General features: G+C 42.0%; 1 protein-coding gene across 1 annotated transcript in view; it reads right to left on the reverse strand.

Moving 5' to 3' along the window:
* The window catches only part of ALKBH8 (alkB homolog 8, tRNA methyltransferase), a 64,832-nt gene extending 58,723 nt beyond the window's left edge, over positions 1 to 6,109 (reverse strand). Inside the window, exon 1 of the mRNA XM_008156080.3 lies at positions 6,000 to 6,109. Within this exon, the coding sequence (XP_008154302.2) occupies positions 6,000 to 6,064 (65 nt within the window). The 5' untranslated portion in view covers positions 6,065 to 6,109. The remainder of the gene's footprint in view (positions 1 to 5,999) is intronic.
* Between the last annotated feature and the right edge of the window lie 16,886 nt (positions 6,110 to 22,995).

The raw sequence follows: 22,995 nt of genomic DNA on the forward strand, positions 1-22,995 counted from the left end.
CAATAAAGATAAATTTTTTGAAAAGGAGAGGAAATGAGGTTAGAAAGTTTTAGGAGTCATCATTAGACAGGAAGGGGATGATAGCTAAATCGATATTTTTAACATTATACTAATTATAATGGCTTATTCTAATATTTGTCCCCTTCCATTGAACTATGAACTCTTGAAACAGGGATTAAATTGTATTTTTTTGTCGGTTTCCCCAGGCCCCCTGCAATGCTATGAGACAGTGTTTAGGGGTCTAGGTTCTAGGTTCAAATTTCAGCTCTAACACTTAAGCAGACCCTGTGTGAGTTAATTATTTATTTCTGTGCTTAGGTTTCTTCAGCTATAAAATAGGAATAGCGCCTATTCTTGGCACATAACTCCATCCAAACACTGGACTAAAAAATGTCACCAAACTGTAGTGTGGCTTCTAGCAGCATAAAGCCATGTCCCTAGGATGACCCATTTAAATGCCTGAGGAAACTCAAATGCTGCCTGGACATTTTACTATTTACTCTAGCAACACCTGACCATAGGCCCCTGACCTCCCTTTCTTAGAGCACTTACTAAAAAGGACTTACGATTGTGAATATGTATCTCTGAGAGCCATTCCTTTGAAATGTAATCATTAGGAGAGATGGGGCCTGTCTCCCAGTCTCTGTGTCAAGACAGAATCCAAACCTGATAACTGCCAGTAGCAAACAAAGCTGGCCTAGATGCATGTACTGACCAACCTCTTGTATATTTTCACTTGTCTGACTCTACTGAGCCGTTCTATCCCAACCCCATCCTCCCTTTAAAACAGCCCTACTGTCAGTAGTTACTAAATAAAATGTTCTCACTGCTGTCACTAATGTCTGGCTGTGTTAATCTTTGACACTATCTCATAACTTCGTTACAAGGATTAAATAAGTCTATTATCAAATCACTGTCAATTTCCAGAAGAACCAGGTTAGAATAATTTAAGAAGAAATGAAAAGGCGAGACTTTCAAAGGAACTATCTTACTGTCATTCCATTCCAAGGTCATCACCTTTGGAATGGCATCTTTGCAGTACGCAGTGGAGAACAGGGGATAAATGCGCTGAGAATTTTTTTCTTACTATGTCACATGAGCGAAGACTGCAAAGTGGAAGAAATGAGAGAGATGCTGCATGTCTTTTTAAAAGTCTGACATTAAGAGTCCAGCACCAGCAGATGGAGCCTCATAATCACATTTCTATCATTCCCTTTCCCTTCCCCTTACTCAGTCATGCAATGTTACTACTACATGTGAAGAAACAAAGCCAGATAGCTCTGGATGCTCATATGTTCCCTATTCCAGTGACGTGGCAATGGACTGGCCCAGCAGGTCTGTCACCTCAACAAGGAATAGGCTGTTGAGGTTTGGAGGTGCCCCCTTTCTAACAAGGCCACTTCCCTGGCCAAGGAATTTCCACTATTGCACAAAGGCTTGGATGCTCCTTGCCATGTTACAGGAGTGCTATGGGATGTTACAGAAGTGAGGTCACTTTGCTAGAATACTAGTCATGAAAGTCAAGTCTAATCAGGCTCAGCCTACGCACACTCCTTGGAGGATAACAAAAGTTTAGAGATCATACATGCTCTGCTAGTAAGTTAAACCCCAATATATCCAATTGGATATTGCCCTAAATGGTAATAGTAGTATATGTTTCCATACCCTCCTTAAATAATAGAATACCTATAATGAACAAGCATTATAAACAAATGTTCCTGTGCTTAATTTTAAATTATACTTAATTAATAGCAAAGATTAGAAAGAACTAAAATTCCTATCAAATAGGCCTGATTATGAAGTATAGCACAGAAATACAGGGTATACATATAAATCTCTAGGACATACAAGTAATTAGTGATACAGGTTGCCTCCAGGAAGGGGAAATGGGTAGATCGGCATGGCAATGAAAGTGAGCTTTTCTCTTTTGTAACCTTTTAATTTATTTATATATTTTTTAATATACTTTTATTGATTTCAGAGAGGGACGGAGAGGGAGAGAGATAGAAACATCAATGATGAGAGAATCACTGATCAGCTGCCTCCTGCATGCCCCCTAGTGGGGTTTGAACCCACAACTTGGGCATGTGCCGTTGACCGGAATGGAACCTGGGACCCTTCACTCCGCAGACTGACGCTCTATCCACTGAGCCAAACTGGCTAGGGCAGTAACTTTTTAATTTAGTGGCTATTCAAATTGTATTACCTATTAAAATTCTTTAAAAGTTGAAATTAGGAAAAAAAAACTGACCCCATACTCTTCCTATCAACCCATTTTAATTCTTTGAACACCTACGCTATATTTTTATGCCCTCATTAATTTGTTTATTCTCCATCTTATTTCTCTAATTGATTACAAAGTAAGCTCTATGAAAGTAGAATTCTGTCTGGATTTTTCACCTGGTACTACTTAGCACCAAAAACAGGATCTAGCACCTAATGAAGATTTATTGAGAAAACCTAAACTTATTAAATTTACTAACCCTGCCATCTTACCTCCTAGACCTCTTCTTCAGAATTTTGGGTTTGGTTAATGTTTTCACTAATACTTGGTGTACATCTCTATCCTGTAGTTGTCACACCGTGGCATAATTTTACCTGTTTGTGTGTTGTACTCATCCCTAAGGCTGACATCTACTTGAGGGCACAGCCTTGAATGCCTGGCATATAGCAGAACTGAAATCACTGGCCCAATGGTCTCGGATTACTCACTCAAGTAAGAGCACAGGAAGAGAGGACCCAAATAAACAAAATCAGAAATAAGAGGTGAAGTAACAACCAATCCCGCAGAAATACAAAAGATTATGAAAAAATACTATGAACAACTCTACTCCAACAAAATGGACAGCCTAGACGAAATGGACATATTCTTAGAAAAATACAAGCTCCCAAAAGTCAATCAGGAAGAATCCAAAAACCTGAATAGGCCAATAACTACTGAAGAAACTGAAGCAGTGAGCAAACAAAAGCCCTGGTCTGGACAGCTTTACAGGGGACTTCTATCAAGCATTCAAAGAACTAAAACCTATCCTCCTCAGACTATTCCAAAAAATTCAAGAGGAAGACACACTTCCAAGCTCTTTCTATGAAGCCAGCATCACCCTAATTCCAAAACCAGATAAAGACACCACAAAAAAACAGAACTACAGGCCAATATCCTTGATGAACATAGATGCTAAAATCCTCAACAAAATTCTAGCAAATCGGATTCAGCATTACATTAGAAAAATCATACACCATGATCAAGTGGGATTTATTTCAGGGATGCAAGGATGGTACAATATTTGCAAGTCAATAAATGTGATACATCACACACAAAAATTGAGACAAAAATCACATAATCATATCAATCAATGCAGAAAAAGCACTTGACAAAATCCAACACCCTTTCTTGATAAAAACTCTCAGCAAAGTGGGAATAGAGGGATCATATCTCAACATAATAAAAGCCTTATATGACAAACCTACAGCCAACATCATACTCAATGGGCAAAAACTAAGCTCGTTTCCCCTAAGAACAGGAACAAGACAGGGATGCCCACTCTCACCACTCCTGTTAGATATAGTACTGGAAATGCTAGCCATAGCGATCAGACATGAAGAAGAAATAAAAGGCATCCACATTGGAAATGAAGAAGTAAAACTGTCTTTATTCGCAGATGACATGATACTATATATAGAAAACTGCAAAGACTCCATCAAAAAACTACTAGACCTAATAAATGAATTTGGCAACATAGCAGGACACAAAATTAACACCCAGAAACCTATGGCTTTTTTATACACCAATAATGAACTCACAGAAAGAGAAAGGAAAAAAACAATCCCATTTACCATTGCACCAAAAAAATTAAGATATTTAGGAATAAACTTAACTAAGGAGGTAAATGCCTGTACTCGGAAAACTACAGGACATTGAAAAAAGAGATAGAGGAAGACATAAACAAATGGAAGAGCATACTATGTTCATGGATTGGTAGAATCAACATCATTAAAATGTCTATACTACCCAAAGCAATCTACAGATTCAATGCAATCCCCATTAAAATACCAACAGCATATTTCAAAGATCTAGAACAAACTCTCCAAAAATTCATCTGGAATAAAAAAAAGACCCCGAGTAGCCACAGCAATCCTAAGAAAGAAGAACAAAGTTGGAGGGATCACAATACCAAATAGCAAGCTATATTACCAAGGCACAGTTCTCAAAACTGCCTGGTACTGGCACAAGAACAGACATATAGACCAATGGAACAGAACAGAGAACCCAGAAATCGACCCAAGCCATTATGCTCAATTAATATTTGACAAAGGAGGCAAGAGCATACAATGGAGTCAAGACAGTCTCTTCAATAAATGGTGCTGGGAAATTTGGTCAGATACATGCAAAAAAATTAAACTAGATCACCAACTTACACCATACACAAAAACAAACTCAAAATGGCTAAAGGAATTAAATGTATGGGAAACCATAAAAATCCTACAAGACTCCATAGGCAGCAAAATAGCATACATATGTCGTAGCAATATCTTCACCCGCACAGCTCCTAAGGCAATGGAGACTAAGGAGAAAATAAACAATTGGGACTACATCAAAATAAAAAGCTTCTGCACAGCAAAAGAAACCATCAACAAAACAACAAGAAAGCCCACTGCATGGGAGAACATATTTGCCAATGATATTTCAGATAAGTGTTTAATCTCCAAAATTTACAGAGAACTCATACAACTTAACAAAAGGAAGATAAACGATCCAATAAAAAAAAAAATGGGCAAAGCACCTAAATAGACACTTTTCAAAAGAGGACATACAGAAGGCCGAGAGACATATGAAAACATTCTCAAAGTCAATAATCATCTGAGAGATGCAAATCAAAACGACAGTGAGATACCATCTGACACCTGTCAAAATGGCTATCATCAACAAATGACAAGTACTGGTGAGGATGTGGAGAAAAAGGAACCCTCGTGCACTGCTGGTGGGAATGCAGACTGGTGCAGCCACTGTGGAAGACAGTACGGAGTTTCCTCAAAAAACTAAAAATGGAACTCTCATTGGACTCAGTAATCCCATTTCTAGGACTAAATCCCAAAATAAACAGAAACACCAATCAGAAAGGATATATGCACCCCTATGTTCATAGCAGCACAATTTACAATTGCTATGATTTGGAAACAGCCTAAGTGCCCATCAGCAGATGAGTGGATTAAAAAACTGTGGTACATCTACACAATAGAATACTACGCTGCTATAAAAAAGGAGCTTTTACCATTTGCAACAGCATGGATGGAACTGGAGAGCATTATGCTAAGCGAAATAAGCAGTCAGAGAAAGATAAATATCACATGATCTCACTCATATGAGGGATATAATGATCAACATAATTTGATGAACAATAATAGATCCAAAGACAAATGGCAGGGGAGTGCAACCCAAAAGGACTTTTATGCATGCATATTAGCATAACCAATGGACAGAGACACTGGGGCGGTGGGGGCTTGCCCGGGGTGGGTTTGGGAAGGAGACACGGGGGTGGGGTGGGAGGGGGGACGGTCAATGGGAGGGGGAAAGGAGGCATATATAAAACTTTAGGCAATAGTAATAAATAAAAAACAGCACAGGAAGATGCAGCTGTGGGAGTGACCAGACCTCCAGCAATGCCTTTCCGTCGCTGGATTGGCACGGGTGGGAAATCCCAAGAAGCGCCGAACTAACACTCCCCAGGCTACAACCGTCAGTTGCCAAAGGAAACCTAAGACTGACACAGACACCACGTGAGCGTCCGCGCCAAACACAAACACAGGCCCTTCAAACACTGGCAGGGCCACCCAACGGTTCAACCTACGGCCCAGGGACCGCAGCCGGAAACGCTGGGGACAGCCCTCCTCTCCCTGGGTTCTCAGCCCAGCGCGGGGAGGCCGAGCGAGACCCGCACAGGCCCGCCGAGCGAAAGCGACGATGGCAGTCATCGTGCCCGCCAGTAACAAGGGCCACACACCTCCGCCTCGGCTCCGGCAGGGCTCCCGCCCCGCGAGGGCTCTCTCCCTCGCCCGCCTCTCCCATCTGGTCCAGAAAGTGCGGCGGGTACTCGCGCCTCACCTCACCTGGGCGCGGCCATGTTGGAGACGACCGCACTACATTTCCCATGAGCCTGCGGGCGACGCAGGGCGCTCCCACAATCCCCTTCGCCTCCCTGAGCTCCCGATCCCCGCTTTCTCAGCAAAGAGGCTTTGGCCAGTAAATCTTCCTCCGTGACAGTGAACATTCTTATTTGGGGAAATAGTAAGGGTTGGGAGAGCAGCTTATTTGGGGTAGCTCCCGAATGGGCACGGTCAAGCAGGTTTGTGTCCCTGGGGCCCTGGGGTCTGAAAGATAACCTCGCATGAGGGAGGGAGGGAGGGAGGGAGGGACGGATGGACAGGAGATGCTCGAAAGCGCCAGGGGAATGGTGAGTACCGCAGTGATGGAGGATGGGTGGAAGAATGTGGACACAGGTGGGACAGGAAAGGTGGGCTGTGCCAGATTGTAGAAGACTTTGCATATCGTTATTCTGTAGGCTAAGGGGCTCCCTGAAAGGAATGGAGTAATAGGAGCTTCTCGTGGAAGGTGGAAGGAGAGACTACAAGTAAAGGGACCAGCCCCGCCCGAGTGGCTCATTCCGGTCAGGGCACAGGCCCTGGTTGTGGCCTCGGTCCCCCGTGTGGGGCGTGCAGGAGGCAGCCCATCAATTATTCTCTCTCATCATTGATGTTTCTAGCTCTCGCTCCCTCTCCCTTACTCTCTGAAATCAATAAAAATATTTTTTAAAAAAAATAAAGAAAAGTAAGGAGGCCATTTAACAGGCTGTTGCAATGGTAAAGTGAAAAGTAATAAATTATTAACTGGGACACAGCAGTGGCAGACAGAAAGGAAAAACATTTGAAATAAAAAGACGCAGGAGAGGGTGATGATTAGCCATTGATCCTGCTCCCCTGTTATTTGTGTGTGGTATAAATATAATCGTTGTGCCTGCATTGGATTATGAGCTACTAGTACACAAGTGCAGGGAAGGAAACTTGGGAGTGGAGAGGAAATACTTCCCTATATGTTGATACAATACCCCTAGTCACACCCCCACAACAGTGGACTATCAGTAAGAGTTAGGGCTGGCTGGCCAGCACAGTGCCATGAGTGGCACTGAAAAGAGACTTGTTTGGAGGAATGATTTGTATGAAGAACAGGTTAGAAGGAGTAAAGAACAGAAGTTGGGAGGCAGATAGGCAGCCATTGCAATAGTCCAGGAAAGAGCAGTGAGGTTAAAACTGAATAGCCAAAGTGAAGAAGCAAGTGCAAACTAGAGAGGTCAGATCCACCAGACTATGAAAGTTCCGAAGAGGGCAAAGTGGAAACACGTTCACCCATCATGGTCTTGCTCCTACACTACTAGATGCTTTCAAAAACATAGTCTGGTAGGACTTCCTGTGATGATGGGAATGTTTTATAATATGAGTTGTCCCATATGGTAGCCATAGGCACATGTAGCACTTGAGCATTTCAAGTATAGCTGATACAATTAAGAAACTGAAGTTTGAATTTTAAAAATTTAAATAGCTTCATGTGGCTAGTGTCTACCAAATTGAACAATATTAAATATCCCCTTATCTCCTATTGGCCAAATTCAATTATTTTATTTCTGTATCCATCCTACTTGAAGGTACTTTTAAAACTTTCGAAATCCTTAGAGTTCTTGAAACTACTCTCTCTTAATGTTACCGGGAAACCCCTAGGTGGGCTCGGGCTGCCTGAGGCTGTGTCCAATAACGAAGGCAGGGTTGAATCGTATTAGGCATTTATTGTGAAGGCTAGCCAATCAAGGAGACAGGGCGCTTACAAGCATCAAATCCTGTCTTCCAGCAAGGTGCAGGGGACAGGATTATAAAGGGAAGGAGCTAGAGTGAGGCCAGGAACAGATGTCAGCTATTGTCCTTTAGTCATCAGGCAGTGAGATGATGTTGATGAGATAATGTTTTGACTCCTGTTGGGTCAGTCTGACCCTGCTTATCGGTTCTGCTTACTGGATTCACAGCTGAGTCACCTCCTCAATAGCTTTGCACAGGCCTTGAAAAAGAAACTTAAGAAAAACTTAACCCCCTATTCACATAAGTATATGTGTTCTAAGATTTAAAATAATAGGATTAGTTTTCAGATTAATTCAGGTGCTCGATCTATCAGGTTATAGCCCTCCCCCCCCCCCCCCATCATTAACTCTCTTCACACATTCTCATCACTTGTTTTCAGAATTTTTCACTAGCTTCCCTCCCTCTTTCCACAATTAAATGCAGGCAATACTTCAGGTTTTGTGTTTGACCCTTTCTCTTATTCTACAGTCTTTCCCTGTGTGCCTCCTGGAGGTTTAAAGAGATTTGTGAATCATTCTCTAATCTTTATTTTCAGGCCTGACTTCTGTTTGTTCAGCCCTGGCTCCCACTTAAGAGGCAGTTTGGTTTAGTGAAAACAATATGGGCATTAGAATATGACCTGAAGTAGAAACTGCAAAACAGCATTTACCTTTAGGGATTGATGGAATAATTACCACTCATAAAGTAGCTGTTAAATGGTTGTTCATTTCTGAGTTACAGGCCCAAGTTTCCAACAACCTGCTGTCTAGCCCTGCCTCTGTGACATTAGGAAAAGGTGGATACTTGTATAATTTTGCATGCAATTCTTTTTATGCAAGTCTTTATCTTTTCTCTCAAAGAAGATGACTCCCTGAAGCAATTTTCAGTTACATTAAGATCCCGTTTGATTCATTTTTTAATTCCAGTGTCTTCCATAGTCTTGTAATAGGAATTCAATAAATATTGAACTGAAAAGAAATTTAATTTGAAGATAGAATATATCTTCACCTGTGCCTCAAGCTTTACATGGTGATCTGTAATAATTTTTGAAAGGTATTACATGCTCACCTAATAACTTTTCTTAGTAAAATCCTGGTCTCTGCTTCAGTCCTATGTGCAACTAGTGCAGGGTTGGCAAGATTTTTCTATGAAGAACCAGATAACATTTTCAGCTTTGTGGTCACACATGGTGTCTGGTCACATAATCTGTTTTGGTTTTCTTTTCTTTTTTTTTTAACAACACTTTAAAAATGTAAAATTATAGCTTTCTTAGTTCCCTTGGCGTATGCCAGCAAGATTTGGCTCATGGGCTCTAGTTTGCTACCTCTGAACCCTATAATATTGAGCACAGTGTCAAGGTAAAGCTAAGATTAGCACCACCACTGAAGACATTTATTATGAACTGGAAGGCTGGTGCATAAATTTGTGCACAGGTGGGGTCCAGCTGGTCCACCCAAATCGGGCGATGGGGGGCAGGGCCGGCCAGGGGGGTGGGGAGGGGCCGTGGGCGGTTGGCCTGCTGACCCCTGGTCAAACTCCTGGTTGAAGGGACAATTTACATATTAGCCTTTTATTATATAGGAATACAGTATAAATGAATTTAGTTGGATTAGCTAACACTACATTTTAAAGCATAGAAAAGCTGAGGTCTGCCCCACAGTCGAGTCCTAGAAATTAAGGCTAAGATCAGCATGTCATTTAGAATTGCTTTTGGTTGCCAGTGATGGAAAATTGATCTGATTATTTAAATAAATAGCTATTTTTCCTCAAATGACGAGCTATCAGGCAAAAGTAATCCACTGGCCTTAGTTTTGCTGTTCAAAAACGTCATCAAGATATTTCTAGTCTCCTGTTCCACCATCCTTGGTATATTAACTTTTTATCCTCATTCTTGATTTTTTATCCTCATTCTTGATGTTTGCTGGTTATGAGGTGGCTTTTGCACTAGGATCTCTAGCTGGAAAAAAGCAGCAGAGTCTCCATCTTTTCATCCAAAAGATGAATCTCCAGATGGACACCCCTACTTTGTTACTTTGATCACACATGGATTGCATACCATTATAAGCAGAATAATGGTCCCCAAAGATATTCACACTCTACTCCTTGGAACCTGTGACTATGCAGATATGGTATAATTAAGTCTGCAAAAATTTTCTAGGGGCACAGTACAACCACACAATTTTTTAAGAGCAGAACATTTACTCTGGCTGGAGCAAGAGAGATCAAGCAGAGAGATTCCAGGTGTGAAGGATTCAGCACACTGTTATGCAAAGTCCATGTGCAAGGACTGGAGAAAGGATTCTGTGAGCTAGGGCAGCCTCCAGCTGATAGCCAGCAAGGGAATGGGGACCTCTGTCTTGCAACCACAAAGAACTGGATTCTGCCAGCAACCTGAATAAGCTTGGAAGCAGATCCTTCCCAGAGCATCTTGATAAGAGCCAGGCCAGCGAACACCTTGATTCTGTCCTTATGAAACTCAAAGCTGAGAAACCAAGCCAGCCAACCCAAACCAGTGACCAACAGAACTGTGAAATAGATTTGTGCTAATTTGTTACAGCAGCAATAGAAAACTATTACACATGTTTTCTCTAGAGTCTAGACCAGTCACTCGCTAAAGAGATTAGAATTGCTTCGACTGCTTAGGACAGTCATGATTAATTCCATAGGTCTGGGCGGAGGCCGATCCCTGAGATCAAAATACTTTGATAGCCTACATTCTATCTGCAGAAAAATAAAATTAGAGTTCTATTAGCAAGAAAAATGGGAGAATAGTTATTGGGTAGATAATTAACAGAACGTTTCATAAGGGGGTTGAACAACATGTGTCTGGATTATCATAATATGATCTCAAAACCTAAGAGAAGGATTCTAGAAGGATGAGCACTCCCATAACCAACAAAGCATTCAAAGCGAGACTTCCAATAGCTACTATATTTCTACTTCAAGATTCGTCCATCAGGAGAGATCCGAAGTGTTCCCAACAACCCTTAAAAACTGTTATATTTTTACTCTGGTTCCAAAGTGTGATACCTTGGCACTGCAGTGTCAAGTTCAATTCCTACACTCATGGGGTTTCTAATTTCCCTTCCCCTTCTCAACCCAGATCATGTTTGCTTTTGGCTACCTTCTGTTTTTCCCCCCACTTGTCCCCAGCGGCAAGGGTACTAATTTTGCTTTTTTTCCTATTTATAGTTTAAAAATAAAACATTTTGATTTCTCAGTTTTCCTCTCCACTTATTATTTTGCTACTTATTTTATCCCTCCTGGGTAAAAGAAAACTAGTATTAGATTTCCTTTTCAAACTTTGGTCTTCTCTGCTGCTTCCCTGGATTGTTGAGCTTCTTGAAACTAGCAGGAATGTATTATGTAAAACCATTTGATATTCACTGCGACATTTCGAGACTCAATGTATTATTCATGCTTTGGTGATGAAAATTCAGTTAAAAATTTGCAGTTTTACTAGCCATATGGTAAAAGTAGTCCTATGCAGTAATTAGAGGCAAAATAACCAAATGTATGTATGAAAAAAGAAAAGGGGCCAGCCTTATAATTTGTAATACAAAATATAAAAAAACTCTGCTTTGAAGATTTTGTTTTGGTCAGTTCCAAAACAAGATTTAGCTGTAACTCATTAACCCCTCCCTCAAAATGGTTTATTCATTCTTGAGGCTGAAGACCTGCTTACTTCACAATAATTTTTTCTGCAACATACTTTCAAGTAGAAATGAATAAAGAGATAGACAACTCAGGATGCAGGTGAATCTTTGGGGTGGCCAGAGGAGTGAGATTTGTGGATTTTTAAAGGTTATGATGAAATAGAACAATTTTTTAAAAATGTTTTCTTTAACTCTACAAGAAAGAAATCTATTAAAAATTTATAAACAATTCATTAAGCCCTGGCCAGTGTGGCTCAGTTGATTGGAACATCATCTGGTACACCAAGAGTTCATGGGTTCAATTTCCGGTCAGGGCACATACCCAGGTTTGCTCCCCTGTTGGGGTATGTGCAGTAAGCAATCAATCAGTGTTTCTCACATGGATGTTTCTCTCTCTCTCTCTCTCTCTCTCTCTCTCTCTCTCTCTCTCTCTCTCTCTCCCCCCTCTCTCTCACCCCCACCCCTTCTCTCTGAAAATTGATGAAAGCATGTCCTCCAGTGAGGATTAAAAAAAAAAAAAGTCTTAGCTACTTTGATGGCTTCATACTGTCTTTAATCTCTCAAAGATCCCAAAATGCAAGGAAACAGTGTGGTGATAACAGGCAGGAAATGGATGGGAGGAGGTGGAAGAGGGAATAGAGGGAATAAATGTGATAGGAAAAATTAAATTAAAAAAATACACAAAGATACTTGCCCAAAGAAGCAAGCTCCTAACTATACTGGATGCCAATTGTTATTTCATATCTTCATGATCTTCTCTAATTTGGGGAGTTAGATCTGATTAGATGGTCTTAGCTTTTACTAGTACTTACATTATGGCTAACTAAGACCTCATTCTAGGAGCATCAATTTTGCCATTTTCTATTGGTCATTTGTACTTGAATTATTATCTTTATTCATCTTCACTGTAGGGAATTTAGAATTTCCTAACCTACTCGTCCTTCTTGCAAAAATAGTTTTTTATTATATAAGCACTTACCAGACACAAAAATGGCTTACTTGAAGCAAAGGAGGGAGGATGCCAGAGGCAGTTCCCCTGCCTACGTACTCCCACTCCACTCTTCTTTTAGAAGTCCTCTTCAAGTCTGTGACATGTGACAATCAGACACGCAGACTTAATGAGCCTCCAGTACACTAAATGTGAGTGGAGATTAATTCCAACATATTTTTTCCAGATACCCAAGTTGTGTATGCTGCACATTAGAACACTGGCCAGAGTGGCACCTGACTTTTTAAAAGTCACTTTGGAGCAAATATTCCTATCTTTTGTCAGATCGGCAAAAAATATATGTTTTGGTGCCACGCAGAATTTTAGTCATTAGATTATGTGTGCTACGAGATGAAAAGGTTGAACATCGCTGGCTTAGGAGACTGAGCAGTTAAAAGGAAGCTAACTACACTAGAATTTACTTTTCAACATCTCTAGGAAGCCTGTTGACATTCTCAGGATGAGGAATTAATAATTAATTAGCATCGATTATGGAACTCTTCATGAAATTTAACACACCATAATGGAAATAGATAGCTTTGAAAATCATTTGAAACAAGAAACTTGGTGAAGTTGAATTATTGAAGTGGTGATAAAGGTAGACCATGATCTCAAGTTAAAAAAACTATTTTCCATGTCTATCAAAATAATTGGTTGGATTTCTGAGTCTCTGACAGATTCCTTATGTCATCCCCTTTATTATAAATTCCTCCATAGTTTTAAATGCTCTTTCAGTTCAGTGAGTACAAATGTTACTGTGACAGTGGTTTTGTGTTCATTGACTCTGATCTAACCCAAGGAGACTGGGGAGGGGTGAGGCAAATAGACAAGCCTTGCCTGAGAATACAGAAAACAAAAGGGGTTAGGGATAAACTGATAAGAAATGGGGGTCTAGGACCTAAAGAAAAACAGTAAGTTCATAGGCACATTCCTTTCCATGTAGCAGGCACCTTGGACCAGGAGGTGGCAGCAGTGGAAGCAGGAACTTCCAGAAAAAGGCATCCTGGGCAAGTACCAATACGGGGAAATCAGAATCCTGCCTCAAGAGCTCTGAATCACCAGAGGCAGCTGGCTCATGTGGAAGCCCTTAGAGCAGTGGTTCTCAACCTTTCTAATGCCGCGACCCTTTAATACAGTTCCTCATGTTGTGGTGACCCCCAGCCCATAAAATTATTTTCGTTGCTACTTCATAACTGTAATTTTGCTACTGTTAATGAATCCTAATGTAAATATCTGTGTTTTCTGATGGTCTTAGGCTCTACAGCAGCAGTTCTCAACAGGTTGAGAACCGCTAGCAGGGTCGCCTAAGAAGTAGCAACGAAAATAATTTTATGGCTGGGGGTCACCACAACATGAGGAAGTGTATCAAAGGGTCGCGGCATTAGAAAGGTTGAGAACCACTGCCTTAGAGGGTACCACATCACTGACGTCATTCCAGGCTTCTCCCAGTCTGAGTGCAAACAGGAGTCTAAAACTAAAGTCAAGGGGGAGGAGTACTGAGCACATGTTACAAAGCCTTGGTAACAAAGGATCACTCAGAAGTCAGTCCAGTTTACACCAAGAAAAATTAACTAGAAATTACAGGATCCAAAGCACTACAATAGGACACAGGAAGTTGAACGGGCTTTAAAGGAGCCACAAGGTCACAGAGCAAATAAATTGAGTGGGAACAAAAAATTTGACACAGTGGCCAATGCCAAAGATCTAAGCTGGGTCCCTGGTTCTGCCAATTAATAAAGTAGTGGTGGGGAGCAGGCCTCCCTAGGGGGGCTGGGGTCCAGGCTAGGAGGTTTTATGGCAATGGGGAGCCATCATGTATTGGGGGCAGTCCTTGGGCCACACTGAAGGTGTTTAGGAGAGCAGCTAAAATGGAAGGGTGTCGGTCACCAGTGCCCCTTCCTTTCTATTCTCTGTTAACGTGAACACAGTGATGAAGACTGAAACCAGGGTGTCAATTAGAAGTTCAATGAATGATTTTCCCAATATATTAAAGAGATGGGCCGACACCGGTTTGGCTCAGTGGATAGAGCGTCGGCCTTCGGACTGAAGGGTCCCGGGTTTGATTCCGGTCAAGGGCATGTACCGTGGTTGCGGGCACATCCCCAGTAGGGGGTGCGCAAGAGGCAGCTGATCAATGTTTCTCTATCATCGATGTTTCTAACTCTCTATCCCTCTCTCTTCCTCTCTGTAATAAAATCAATAAAATATATATTAAAAAAAAAAGAGAGATTGTTGGAGGGCAGGAATCAGACCTAATCTCCACAAGGAGAGGTATTGCAGTAAGGAGTTCACTTCTAGGACAGTGCTTGCATTCTTGGCTGTGCCGTTTTAAAAAGTAAGGCTAGGTTTCAAGACCTAGGACTCGGCATCAGATGCACAGCTCGGTCCAAGACAGTCCTCATCCTCCCAGGACCCAGCTCGTACTCTCCTGGTCAGATCAGGTTTGGAACAAGTGTTTGGCAGAGATTGTCCCAAATTAAGGGGTGGCAGGCAGGCAAAATCAGAGTTCCCCACAGCCAGATACCCTGATTTTTTTTTTTTCTGACACAAATGGCACAGTCTGATAAGAAGGAATTCCTAAAGGATTTGGATTTCAGATTTTGATCACCATGATCTAAGCCTGTGGGCCATAGAAACCATGGTGAGAACACTCCTTGTTCCCAAAATCCTGAGTGGGAGAGTGAGAATATTGTCCATGCTGGTCGCCACACTCAAAGGCCCCTAGACCATGGAAGAGGCAGCATTAAGGAAAGCCCAGTGCTCAGGTACATCAGGTTAGCTATAGACTCTCGATTCCAATAATTACAGGCTGTTGTTGTTCCTTGTGATTAAGCCCCTATCCCAGGGATCGGCACACTCAGTCAACAGAGCGGCAAACGGCGGCTCGCGAGCTATACCACTCCAAATAAGCTCTAGCGCATGTGATGGACAGAAGTGCCTGCAGGTGATTGAGGCTACAGCCAATCAATAGTCCTATCACTGAACAGTTAGTCAAGATTGATAAAAACTCAGCCCTACTGGGGCCTGAAAAGTGCAACCCCTATTTCTCTAAATAAGGTGGATTCCATAGCAAGCCCTGGTCAGGAAGTCAGAGCTGCAGGCCATGTGCAGGTGCTGGGGGCGACAACATAAAGCAGCCTTTAATATGGAATGGAGCCACCCCACCCTCGGTGTAGCCGGGGACACAGCTGGGAAGTTCTCATACTGCCACAGCCGACAGGTCTGCAGTAAATGGCTAGGGTGTGGCGCCTCTCTGCTCTGACGCACTTCACTTTCCCCTGGAAAAAGACTTCTAGCCTGGAATTAAAAAATGGTTTACTGCTTCCCTCTCACGCCACCACTGTTTTCCTCCACGCAGGTTTGTCGGGCTTGTCCATCAATGCTGTCGTGGGGGCCTTACACAGCAGGTTGCTTACCTCTTAAGTCGAATGATCTTCATCTTGATTCTCATGTGATCAATGGATGAGATCATGACTAGGTTGTAGGCTGTAGAAAACTAGTAAAAGGTAAGTCCACACCACATAACTAAACAGGACTTCTGTAACTCCTCCACACATGTCAAACTGTCAGTAATGTGGGCCACACAGTATGACACATCGCACATACTAGGTCTTCAAGAGTGGACCCTCCTCAAGGCCTCAGAGCAACATTCTCCTCCAGCAGCTCCTGGCCTAGCTGCCACAGAGCCACAGCAGTACCAGGGTGAAGTCAGGGCCTAGGAGGTGCAGGGAGGTTGTTAGTTCACTCATGTTCCCATTTGCAAGTCAGGTTGTCAAAAACAACTCTTCAGCCCGGCCGGTGTGGCTCAGTGTAGTGTCCACCTGTGGACCAGGAGGTCACAGTTCGATTCCCAGTCAGGGCACATGCCCAGGTTGCGGGCTCGATCCTGGTAGGGGGAGTACAGGGGGCAGCAGCCAATCAATGATTCTCTCTCATCGTTGATGTTTCTATCTCACTTTTACTCTCTGAATTCAATAAAAACATTGAGAAGAAAAAAAAACAAAACAGTAACTCTCCAACCCACCTCCTTAGTGGACAGAAAGGCCTGAAAGAGACATATGCACTCAGATAAGGACAGAATATATTCAGTCTGTCTGATGGCAGCCAAGATGAGGAGAAGTCACCAGAAAGAGTCATGACCTCTTCTTTGTGAACCCAAAGGGAAGGTGCAGAACTACACATAAAACCAATCTACCACTGCTGCCAGAAAACAGTACACCCAGGAAGCAGAACAGACTTGGACTTGACGTGCAAGCAACATAAGGTAACAAAGTCATCACCAAACACGTTGACAAAGAGTAAGAGAGGTCCAACAGCAGGCAATTCTTGAAATTCCAGCAAGCATCTTCAGGGAAGTCCACCAGGAGGTAAAAGGCCTCAGTCACCAGAGTTTCAGGGCCGGAGAAGAACACACAGAAGCAAAGCATGGTCTCACTTCTCAGGGAAGGCAAGTTCCCACGACGGGCTCAGAAGCAGTGGGCAGAAAGCACTTCCGGAGAGCTCATTCTAGTAGACTAACCCTGAGACTGAGAGGCAGGAAGGAGGCCTGTGGGGGCTTTAAATTCTTCCTGGGGGGCAGCTGGCGCAGGTTTGATCCTACAGATGAGAAGTCAAGGAACTCCAGATGTGCTCAAAAGGTTCCTACTGTTGGAAAAAAACAAACCCTCGGGAACTGACCCGTGGGGCCTGATGTATACCACTTCCACAGTGGCCAGTTAGGTCCCACCTCCTAGTCTCTTTCAACCAGTCAACTTATATTGTTAATTCAGCTTTTTCTAATTAAGCCATAAACTCTTTGAAACCCATACTTTTGTATGTGTACTATAGCAACCAGGATCAAGTACTGCACATAAATAGTACTAATACATGCATATTTGTTGATTTATTCTGTTCCCTGGTTTAAAAGCATGGCCCTACAGAGAACACACTACACCGGATACAGGCAAGGGGTGTTTCCTTCTTGTCACCTCTCTGCACCTCAGTCGCTTCTCTGTAAAATGAGGCAGTGGGACCAAAATGTTGGTTCTTAAATTGTGTTTCTTTGAGCCTTAGGGTTTCTTAGAGATGCCTCAAATAGTCACGATGCACTGTGGGAGTGGGGAGAGGAGAGGGACGCTGGTCCATGACCGCTTGGTTGAGAGCGATGTTTCATCTCTCTTCCTCCCTTCCTCCCTCTTCCTCTCTGTCTAAAATAAATAAGAACCTATTTTTAAAAATAAATAAATTACCTGATTCAATTATTTCAAAACTCCCTTTCATTATAACATCACATGATTTTGAAATTCCATTTTTACTGCTTTTCACACATAATACGTATTTTTTTAACTTTTTTTACTTTTCAATTACAGTTGACATTCAATATTATATTTGCTTCAGGCAAAAAACAGTGGTTAGATGTTGGTTTTGTAATTCCATTGACATTTACGTGGGACAAGTGTCTTATTAAGTAATAGCCCCTCCCAGTTTAAAAACTGGGTGACCCTTTGCCCTCACAAGCCTCTGGTGGCATCTCCCACTTTGGCAAAGAGGAAATAAAGATAGCTATGTTGTTTGTGTCTAACTGCATACCTCTTTGGAACTTCTCAGCTCAGTCATTTCAAATGTGCCATCTTCTCCCTTTCCTCCAGTATTCTACGAACCTAACTTGTGTCCTGTTTGTTGGGAGAGCCACCTGGGACACCCCTCCTCCCTCAGCTTGGATACATCCCTGGGTTGTTTTTGGCTTTTCTCCTCATAGCATTCTCACTTCATACTTCTTACCATTCCTTCTTCACCTGGTATAATGTTTGGCTCTCCGCCCGCCCCCCACCCCCCCCCCCCCCCCCGTACCCCTCCCCGGCCTATTATACCCGAGGTTTCTTTCCCAAGAACACTGAGAAATTTCTGTGGATGATGTCTTTAGACAATGACCTAAACAATGGAGAAGGAGAAGTGATGGAGAAGAAGACAGGGAAAAGAAAAGGTAAAAGGAGAGAGGGAGAGCAAGAGGATGAAAGAGGAGGGAGGTGTGTCTGGTCTCGGCATATGGTGATATCCACTCCTCTTCCCCTTCTCTAAAATACATCCCAGTTGCCACTATGCACGGGGCTGCCTTTGACTAACAGTCTAGTAAAACACAAAACAATAAAACGTGCACTCCAGCCCTTCTCACCAAATAGCAGTCAATTACTCTGACTTTGAGACACAGTATTCCATAGCAGTTCCAATGTGGGCCCTGCAGCCCGACTGCCTGGAATCATGAGAGCTTTGTGACCGTCATTACTAGCGTGGTGACCTTGACCTCTCCGTCTCAGGTCTCTCGTCTTTAAAGTGGAGATAATAACAGAATCCACCTTTAGGGCTGTTGGGAGGATGAAACGAGATAATGCAAGTAAAGTGTTCGGCATCAGGCCTGACACAAAGTAAGGCTCTGTAAATGTTATTCTTAAAAATGTTTTGCCTTAAGAGCTTTGCCCCATCGCTATCTGCTACATCATGTTCCTTTGTAAATGAATTGGCCCAGTCCCTTGTGGTCCTACCATGCTGACCACAGACTAATACATGTGAGTGGCAAGCACTCTCTCTGTGGAGTGGCTAGTAAATACTCTTGCTGTTGTGCTAGTAAAGCACTAGGTTCACTTAGTCAAAGAAGGGAAATAATCACAACGTAGTCTATTCACAATAGGCCTGTTTAGAAGGTTCAGATGAAAGCAACATAGAAATTTTTTTTCATTTTGTTGCAGGAGTATAATAAAATATGAAACAAATGAGCTGCAGTTGATGTTTTTTAGAACTTGGCTTATTCCTGTGTGGTTCTTAATCAGCTGTGTATATTAGAATCACCTGGGAGAATTTCAAAATCCCCGAGGATTCTGAGTCACTCGTCCTAGGACCTAGGTAACCTAGGTGATGTTCTGGCATGTTTATTTGGAAAAATGGTTACCCAAGTGATTCTTAGGCAAAACTACTGTTCCAGGTATTCCTCCCATTCCCTGAAAATCAGTTTCAATTAGAATGTAAAGACCGCACACAATTTTGATGGCACTCTTCATATAACTAGGTGTACCAGAAATTCCTTAGCATATTCTTTTTTTTTTAAACCTCACCTGAGGATATTTTTTCCATTGATTTCTAGAGAGAGTGGAAGGGAGGAGGAGAGAGAGAAAAAAACCCTCAAAACATTGACGTGAGAGAGACACATAGATTGGCTACTTCTCACGCTCCTACCAGGGCTGGGGAACCCGCAATCAAGGTACATGCCCTTAACCAGGCATCGGACCCTTCAGTCCACGGGCCGACGCGCTAACCACTGAGCAACCGACCAGGGCATCTTTCCATATTCTTCACTTACAGAAGAAAAAGTCTTTAGTTCATGCTCATAACATAATCACAAAATTATAAATTAAATTCCACTAGAATTGAGCTACCAGCAACTAGTGGGTTTTTCTGCCATTTTAATGAAAGAAACAAAACAACATTTGTGGATAATTTTGTGACTCACTTTCTTCACCTGAAGCTGACTCTACACTGGGATGTTGAAAGCATGATGGCATTGCTGGTGGAATTTTTCTTTTTCTCTTGAATGCTTTTCCTCTACTTTCTTATTTTTGGGTACTTGTCTACGTCAATAGAGGAGGCATCCTAGCCACTCAGCCCTTAAATCTAGAGACGAGAGCAGAACAGGAAAAATATAATTGAATCCTGTTCTATTTAACTTTTTAGTTTCATAAAAGGGTAGATGTTATAAATAAAAGGACACTATTTCACCTTCTTGTGGCTTCTGAGCCTCCAAAGTTCTCCCAGATATTATCGGCTGCTCCTCTGCCTTTAACATTTGTTGATAATTCTGCCATCCATCACAGCTCCTTCTATACTTGCTCTAAGGAAAAAACTGGCTGAAGTGATCTAGCAAATAAAAGGGGGATTTTGAAAGAGGACTTTATCCTCTCACACATTCAAACACAATTTTTCATCTCCTTTATTCCCAAGTCCAAGGAAATTGAAGTCAGAGACTTGTGAGAGCCCCCATGTCGTTTCCGTTGAATTAATGTATAAAGTGTTTACGACAGTGCCTGATACACAGTGGGAGCAATGTGGAGGTATGTTATTTTCATCATTATTTTTTTATGGTCTTCAGTTGTTCTTATTATTATCCTTGAGCTACGATTAATTTTTAGGACCTAAATATGTGGAATCTTCCCTAGAAATGTGTCTTGTTGTAGTGAAGGAAGTTAATGGATTGTGAATATAGAAATAATGTTTTTTAGTTTCCAAGATGCTTCGTAGAAGAAATGCCCTTTCTACAGTAACAAAAGAAAGAATCGGTACTTTAAGCCTGGCTGTTATGCGGAATTTCAGGAGCTGAAAAGTCAAACTTTCAAAGGCACATCACTGCAGGCTGTTCTTACATTGTAACTATGTAATACACTTAAACACGTGGTGCATGAAATGTAAAGCAACAGACTTTGACCTGACCTGCATACCTGTACTGGGTGAGTGACAGGGCACTGTACTGACAAGTCACTGTGCCAAGAGGAGACATACTCCTCGGTGGAATATTTTCATTGTGTGTAGGAGACTTCTGGGCATACTAGAGAAAAATATATCACAGACACTCTTCCTAGTGGGTTCCCATCAGAAATTTGTGCATCCCTCCAGTGTAACACTTACTCTCTTGCATTAAATTTACTTGTTCCTGTGACCTTTTCTGCTAATAGACTGTGAGCTTTTTGAGGTCAGCCTCCACATTATTTTCCTTTATAACATCACAGCCCACTCAGTAAGACTGAATAAAGACGATGTTACTATAATTTTAATCTTTTTCAGTTTTCATATTAAATTAGCAGGAGAAATGTCTCCATATATGTTCTCAGCAGTCTTTGATGCTGCCAGTTAACATCTTTTCTGTGGGGGAAAAAGAACCCTGACACATCATCTGAAATACAATTTGACAATGAGAGTAAATATTTGAAATGTGGATAGTCTCAGAAAATTCTGGACAGATGAATGCCTTACCCATGTTACTCATTCAACATCCTTTCCTCCCCTCCATCTATCCACTCATCCATCTACTTACCTATCCACTCATAAATCTATTCATCTTATTTATTAAAAGCACACTACCAACTCACCCTTCCAAAATTGGGTAGGGGGTGTGTGTTTGCTTTATTAAGATAAATGCATAGTCTCTGGGATTACTTTTTTTCCCTAGTGATAACTACCCCTTTTTCTAGGAATGGAGACTTCTATTCCCAGTGGATTAGAAAAAAAGAAAATACTTCTTTGCCTTGCTGGCTACAGCCTTCCTGACTGCATCCTCCAAGTCAAGGCCAGAAGTGACAGGGAGACGAATGTCCTTGGGTGTGGCCTGAACTCCTGGACGTTGATTTCTTCAAGCCTGGCCACCAGAGCCAGGAGTTCTAGTTCTCAGCCGTCTGTGATGCTGCCAGTCAGCAATGGCAGGACGTTCCACCTAAAACCATGTTGAGGGTGGTTTCAACCTTAGGATCACCCACAATTTAAACATTGAATACACCTGAGCTTCCCATATACAATTACCAAGGTCAAAAAAGTTGGGTGGGTTGAGGGAACTTGACATGGAGTCATGTCTAACCCGGCACCATTCACAAAGCAAGTGGCATTCCCATTTAGTGTATGTATTTGAAGTCATATATGGTGACTTCATTTTCAATAGAGGCATTTTTTTATTTATTGTCCATGGCAGATATGTATTTTTATAGGCATCTTGAGTTGTCCTCAAATGTATCAAAACAGATAACTTGTCCTTCCAAAGTTTCACCAAAGCACTTCACTTCAATCTAAGTAACATAAATTTCCAGGAAGAAATGATATAGCCTCTTAGTTTGGTTCACAGCCTGATTTTTATAGATTCATAGAAGCCTGAATTTTCTCTCATCTACTAAACTTGACTGTTTTTCAAGACAGCCTTCAAAAATGTAAAATTTGCTCCTTAAAAATGTGTTTTCTGATACAGTAGCTGCCACCCATTAAATGTCAATGCCCCCACCCTGGAGACTGCTCATCAGGAAAGGCCATTGCAGTACGGGCCCATTACAATTTCCAAGCAGGAGAATCATACACAGTGTCAGTCACAAAATATTTGCACTCTTACCTTGTTGTCTGACACCATTTTCTTGCTCTGGGATTGTAGCAGAATCACACTTGTTTCGGAGATTACTAAGACACCTCAGGCTTAGCTGGCAGCAGTGGGACCCTGAGCACCAGAACTCACAGATGATTTTGGCCTGCATTGTCATGGGGGAATGATCAAAACCAGACACAGAGAAATCAGACTGGGTGATTGACATGGGAGGAGGAGGAGGCTTAATACAGATTTACTTCTATGTTGGAAAAAAAAGCCTGGAGAAAAAGCCCACAATGTTTGTGACTGTGTATATGTTTGCACCTCCACCTAGAGATGAGTTCCTCAAGATTATGGACAGTGTTTCACCTATCTTTGTATTCCCAGTATCT

Source organism: Eptesicus fuscus, chromosome 13 (genome assembly GCF_027574615.1).
Source record: "Eptesicus fuscus isolate TK198812 chromosome 13, DD_ASM_mEF_20220401, whole genome shotgun sequence".
In the NCBI taxonomy this organism is placed as follows: domain Eukaryota; kingdom Metazoa; phylum Chordata; class Mammalia; order Chiroptera; family Vespertilionidae; genus Eptesicus; species Eptesicus fuscus.